This window comes from Propithecus coquereli, unplaced genomic scaffold (assembly GCF_000956105.1).
Source record: "Propithecus coquereli isolate 6110/MARCELLA unplaced genomic scaffold, Pcoq_1.0 Scaffold10, whole genome shotgun sequence".
In the NCBI taxonomy this organism is placed as follows: Eukaryota; Metazoa; Chordata; class Mammalia; order Primates; family Indriidae; genus Propithecus; species Propithecus coquereli.
Genome location: NW_012133858.1, coordinates 4,481,382 through 4,487,381, shown reverse-complemented (window position 1 = coordinate 4,487,381; position 6,000 = coordinate 4,481,382). Strand labels below are relative to the sequence as shown.

At 51.7% G+C, this 6,000-nt stretch overlaps 1 protein-coding gene across 1 annotated transcript in view; it reads right to left on the bottom strand.

The window, feature by feature from the left end:
• Window positions 1-3,367: 3,367 nt before the first annotated feature.
• The window catches only part of PDIA5 (protein disulfide isomerase family A, member 5), an 87,883-nt gene continuing 85,250 nt past the window's right edge, over window positions 3,368-6,000 (bottom strand). The window contains exons 16-17 of the mRNA XM_012641380.1: window positions 3,964-4,098; window positions 3,368-3,596 (exon numbers count right to left, since the gene is read on the bottom strand). Coding sequence (XP_012496834.1) covers window positions 3,516-3,596; window positions 3,964-4,098 — 216 coding nt within the window. The 3' untranslated portion in view covers window positions 3,368-3,515. The remainder of the gene's footprint in view (window positions 3,597-3,963; window positions 4,099-6,000) is intronic.

The window sequence follows — 6,000 nt, the reverse complement described above, 5'->3', positions numbered from 1 at the left end:
TGCTCGGCTAATTTTTTCTATATATTTTTAGTTGTTCAGATAATTTCTTTCTATTTTTTTTAGTAGAGACGGGGTCTCGCTCTTGTTCAGGCTGGTTTCGAACTCCTGAGCTCAAACAATCCGCCCGCCTCGGCCTCCCAGAGTGCTAGGATTATAGGCCTGAGCCACCGCGCCCAGCCAGCTAATTTCTATTTTTAGTAGAGACGGGGTCTCGCTCTTGTTCAGGGTGGTCTCAAACTCTTGAGCTCAAACGATCCACCTGCCTCGGCCTCGTTTATTTATTTTTTTTAAGAGACAGTCTCAGTCTGTTGCCCGAGCTAGAGTGTAGTGGCCCAATCATAGCTCACTGCAACCTCAAACTCCTGGGCTCAAATGATCCTCCTGCCTCAGCCTCCTGAGTAGCTGGGAACACAGGCGTGCGCCACTGCACCTGGCCTATTCTGGTTATTAAAATGATTATTGGGGGCATGGAAGGAAGCAATCATCACTAGAGAGAAGGGTCACCTATTCAAAATCTTGTTGGTTATGGGGAAGAGGATGGAACCCTGAACGGGTCAGCAGACTGGTGTTGCATCTAAGTTGTGCCACTTACTACCTTTGTGACACTGGACAAGTTACCTAACCTCCCTGAGCCTCAGCCTCCTTGTCTCCACAGCATGGGGTTGTGAGAACATTAAATAAAGTGGGATTAAAAATACATTCAGGGCCAGGCGCAGTGGCTCACACCTGTAATCCTAGCACTCTGGGAGGCTGAGGTGGGAGGATCGCTTGAGCTCAGGAGATCGAGACCAGCCTGAGCAAGAGTGAGACTCTGTCTCTGCTAAAAAAAAAAAAAGTGGAAAAAATTAGCCAGGCATGGTGGCGCATACCTGCAGTCCCAGCTACTCAGGAGGCTGAGGCAGGAGAATCCTCAAGCCCAGGAGTTTGAGGTTGCAGCAAACTATGATGATGCCACTGCACTCCAGCTAGGGTGACAGAGCAAGTATCTCAAAAAAAAAAAAAAAAAAAAAAAATGCATCCAAACTGTAAAATGTTGTGCACAGGTAAAGAACAATTATTCTTTCATAGGGTTATTAGATTGGTTAACCAGAGAAATGTGGTAGATACAGTATATCCACACCTCAACAAAATATTTGACATTTTCTTTCATCGTAGCCTTCAGGAAAGGTTGGAAAATATGAGTTGGATGCTGGGATAATTACATGAATTAGGGACTTGCTGAATGACTGTGTCTAGGGCAGCGTGGGGGAGGCAAGAAGAGCTGGGGCGCCAGCTCAGAAGGCTCCAGTTACGTGGTGATGGGAATTGCTGGTGGGCAAGAGGCAGGGGGGATGCAGGGTCAGGCTGGCAGCTGAAGGTGGACACTTGGGAGCTGAAACGGAAGCAGTAGCCCAAAGGAGAGAAATAGAGGCCAAGGTTAGACCGAAGCCACCAGAATGAAGATGGAGATGAGTACTCCCCTAACTCACATACTTCCTGGAGATACAAGATCCAGAGGAACACAGGGGAGTGATGGCAGGACCTCCTCTGGGGGAGGGGGTCTGCACCGACCATCAATGAACCCCCAAAGAACCGAGGGTGGCAACTGGGAGTAGAACTGACCCAGATGCCATGGCAATGGTTTGATCCGCGCAGAGCTCCAGAATCGGGACGCACGTCTGTTGGCGTGTGTGGTGTGTTAGGTGTATTAGGTGGGAGGAGCGGAGGAAGGGAGTTCTGTCTACAAAGGCAGCTGCCCTGGGCTGGGATGAACTTGCCCAGTTCATGCCCAAAGTCAGTAACAAGAGAGGTGTGAAGAGGATTCCACTTCATGATTTTTAAAATTAATTTTAAATTTATAATTGACAACATTTCATGATGTTTTCAAGTCCTCACACAGAAGTTTGGCCAGGAAAATCTGAACTTTGAGGCTGTGAAATGGACTAAAGAAAGCCTTGAATATGGGCACACCAGTGTCCTTAGCCAGAAAGTGGCCTTTGTTAGGTATTATTTTAAAGGTGCAGTAAAAAAAAAACCCCACAAAAAACTTTTTTTTGAAGATACAAACAAACGTGTTCCCCCACGCAAATACCCCATACAACCATCGAGGAAACCCACGTCCACACACACACGTGCTCTCATGAATGGGTGCACAACACCTGTGTCAATGACTCCTTGTGTGACCGTGTATGGTCCCCAACTGTGAGGACCTCTTTAAATGTATTTAAATGTATGCTTCCCTCTCCGTCCCCATCCCCCGGGGGAAGGATGGGCCACCGCAAAGGACGTGTGTTCTCAGGAGGAAGGAGAAAGGCTGAGCTGGCGGGGTGTCAATCGGGGAGTTGGAGAACTGTACCGAACAAGGGCTCTCGAACCTTGACTTCACGTAGTGGAGCTGCATGTAGTGGCACCACCGTCACACGGCCATGAGGAACTGCGAGGCTCCGCCCTCCCCTCGCCACACCCAAGGGCAGGAAGGACTAAGAGGCGGGGGCTGTCCAGGAAAGGAGGGCTGTTCTTGCAGGCCAGCTCCCCAGCAAGGCCACCGAGGCGCGCTCCCAAGTACTGCAGCGTAGTACCCCTCTGAACTACTCGAGGAATCCAAGCCTGAGACTGCTACTTATAACTAAAGTCAAAATATCCAGAGCAAGGCTGCTCTGCGGCCCATGGAGAAATGCCACTGAGCGGACAAAACATGGCACAGGGTGCTCGGCCTCTGGCTGCGCTGCTGGGCACAGGGCGGACTAGTCTCGCTAGGATGCAGAAAGCAGGAAGGCTAGTGCGGAAGGTGGTCCGGGAAGAGATGTGCACAGGCGGGAGACAGCGGGAGGTGCCACCCGTGGATGCGTGGCGGGAAGGTCTGCGGCTATCTGTCCGGTGGTGGGGGCTGGTTAACAGATCCCACACCGCACACAGAATGCGCCATCCCTTCCAGCCAGTGTGCGCAGCCGGCGCAGGGGCCCCCTTCTCCCGACCCTGGAGTGGCGACTTAATTTTCTTTAAAGGGAGAGCAGGGAGGGAATGGAGAGGAAAAGACAGAAAGAGCTGGAGAAAGAGAAAGACGTAAATGAGCTTGGTAGAAAACACACCAAACCTGAAACCACAGTGATCCAGAACAAGCTAATGCCTGGTTTCCATTTGCTTCAGCAGCCCTGTTTCCCTGGTCATCTTAACGTATTTCCTCTCAGCAGCTCGTCATTTTCCAACAGGATATTCCGTGGTCCAATTTTCCTGCTCTGCTCTCGAGTGACCGGCAGGGGCCGGCCCCGCAGTGCAGGCGCGGCCCGGGAGTGCTCTGCACCTCCCGGAAGAGGTGGCGGAGTGAGGGCGACCCCGAGTGTCCACCTTTGTTAACACGGGCTCCATGAAAATAAGCCACGCCACTGAATAAATGGTTTGATTTTATTTCAAAATTGTACAAAATGGCCATAAGCGGCTATAAAAAACTTTGTCTTCGGAACACGTGGAAATTGAGAAAGAGCAACAAAACAGGTATCATTCACAGTGTAATGGAAAAGCTTTCTCTGAGGCAGAAACTACAACTCTTCCTTCTTTTTCCCAAGTCTTTCGTGGTCTCCTTCCCGGAGGGTTCGAATAAAGTTGGTAAATCCCAGTTCCTGCAGGGAAGGGAAGGAGAGAGAGAAAAAGGAGAAGGAGCACTAACCCCTGAGCCAGATGTGCACTCTCCCTCCCCCAGACCCGCGGAAGCTGGTCCTGGGACAGAGAGCGGTGGGCGGCCTGCGCCACGAGCCAGGGTCTGCCTGGCTCCTGAGGCAGCCCTGAGAAGCAAGCGGGGAACTCCCTGCATCCTGGAAACCACCCAGCTCTGGGGCCAGGACTTCTGTGACAACCCCCTGGGCCTCTAGCTGCAGTGTCCCAGCGGACTTCTGTGGTTTCTGGGAAGCCGCCCGTGCTGCCTCTCCCCAGTGGCCGTTTCCCTGCCCGTCAGCAGTGAGCTCCGGCAGGCGCCTCTCCCCTACTCACCGTGCGGTCGCTGTCATACTTTTCGGCAAACTTCCCGTAGTGGTAGTAGTGGAACGTGGGGTAGGCCTTGACGGCCTCCTGCTGACACAGGTCTTGGTTCTTGTCTTTGATGCAGTCAACAGCAGCACAGGCGATCTAGGGGGCAAAGCCAGGGAAGGTCAGCATGGGCGTCCCCAGGCTGCGGCCTGGACCTCTCAACACAGAGACTGCGCGTCTGGCTCATGTTAGGGGCTCACTTTGATTTTTCCCCCCAGGAGCAGGGATGAGCTGAACCACAGCGTCCCCAGCTCAAAACCCTTGAGACTGATGGTGCTTGTTTTTGATTTCCAAGGCAGATGGGTTAGGGGACTCGGCTTGGGGTGCCTCCAGACTGCCCTTTAAAATCAAGAGCATGATGACTACAAAGGACATGACAACTTGAATGCATCTGTAAACACTGCAGGTTCTGTGATGCTTTCTGTGAGGCCCTGTGGGATTCATCTGTTTACCAACTAGTATTTCCTGAACATCTGCTTCGGAGGGCGGTGTAGTACCAAGGGCAAGAGCAAGAGCCTTGAAGTCAAGTTTCCCAAGTGCGATCTTGGCTTGCTTGAACATTAAGACTTAAGGAAAATGACCTAGCCGCTCGGTGCCTCAGTTTCCCCAGCTATAGAATGGGGATTATAATGACATCTAGGTTATCAGGAGAACATGAAGACTGAGTAAGAGAACTCAAGTTAGCCGGTCAGCACAGGCCTGGCACAGAATCAGTGGGCCGTAAATGTCAGCTGCTATGATGATCCCTCCTTCCAACCCCATACACAAGCTCCGTCCCCACTAGGGACATAGCGTCTGGATGGGGAGTTGGATAAAGAGACCATCCCAACACAGTGTGATGTGGGACATGATGGAGGTGGTCCAGGTGCCAAGGGCACCCAGGTGAGTAGAGCAAAGGCGCCCTGCACGACTGGCCATCTGAGCCGAGGCCTGAAGAGCGAGGAGGAGAAAGCCGGGGGAGCACATTCCAGAAACTGGGAAGGGGCTCAGCATGACGAAAGCAATCAGAAGTTTCTGGTCAGAAAGAGGTTCTCAAATTGGCCACTGGCCTCTTCTTGCAAATCTAACAAATTCCATGTGCTGGGGAGCTTTTCCTCACCATTTGTTGTTCTTTCAAAATAAGAGTACAAAGCAGAACTTCACTCCTGTTGGGGGTCACAGCCAGGGGAGGAGAAGGGGTCCATCGACGGCAGTACACAATACAGAGTGTCATGGAAGGGGGAAGGGCAGGTCTCACCGGGCTACGCTAACTGGAGCCCTGCCTGCTGTGTGCTGAGCCCGCTCTGATGCTAGGGGACAAAAGTGACCTTGACAAAGTCCCGTCATCAGGCAACTGCCACAGAACAAATGAGATCATTTCAGATAGAGCCCAATGAATGCTTGGAAGAAATTAAAAGAGGGTGATTCAGTAAGATAATTTAAAATTGTTGAACAACCATGATTCACACAGTTTTTTGGCTGCTGGCTATTCACTCTGGACAGAGTATCCCTTTCCAGGTAGGAAGGACCTGCAGGTGACCAATGGCCACATTTGCTGATCACTTACCTGGTGCCCAGGTGAGGTGCAGGACTGTCAGCCAGAGTGAAGAGTGAGGCGCGGCCTCCCCGGGCCACCAGTGTGCCACACTCGCCCTCCTCTCCCTCCCGCTTCCCTCCTGATCTTCAGCTACGTAACGTTCTACACAGCAAGACTTTGAGAGCCGAGTTTACAAACTCGCTGCACACGATCCGTATCTGGCTCTCAGTCCTGTTCTATTTGGCCCACATAGAATTTAACAAGAAAATAAATCTGAATTAGCTGCCAACACAGAAAAGGAGCCAAAAGATTTAATATAAAAATTTGGCTTTCCAGCTTCTCTTTAAAAGTCAGAAGACTTGATGGCACTTACCCTGCCTTCCCACGGCCGACAACCGGCTGGGGCAGGGAAGCAGCTGTCTCCTTCGAGCTGGCTAAGTGTGCCCCTCGCCAGTGTCCCTGGAGCCCAGTTCACCCAGGCTGCC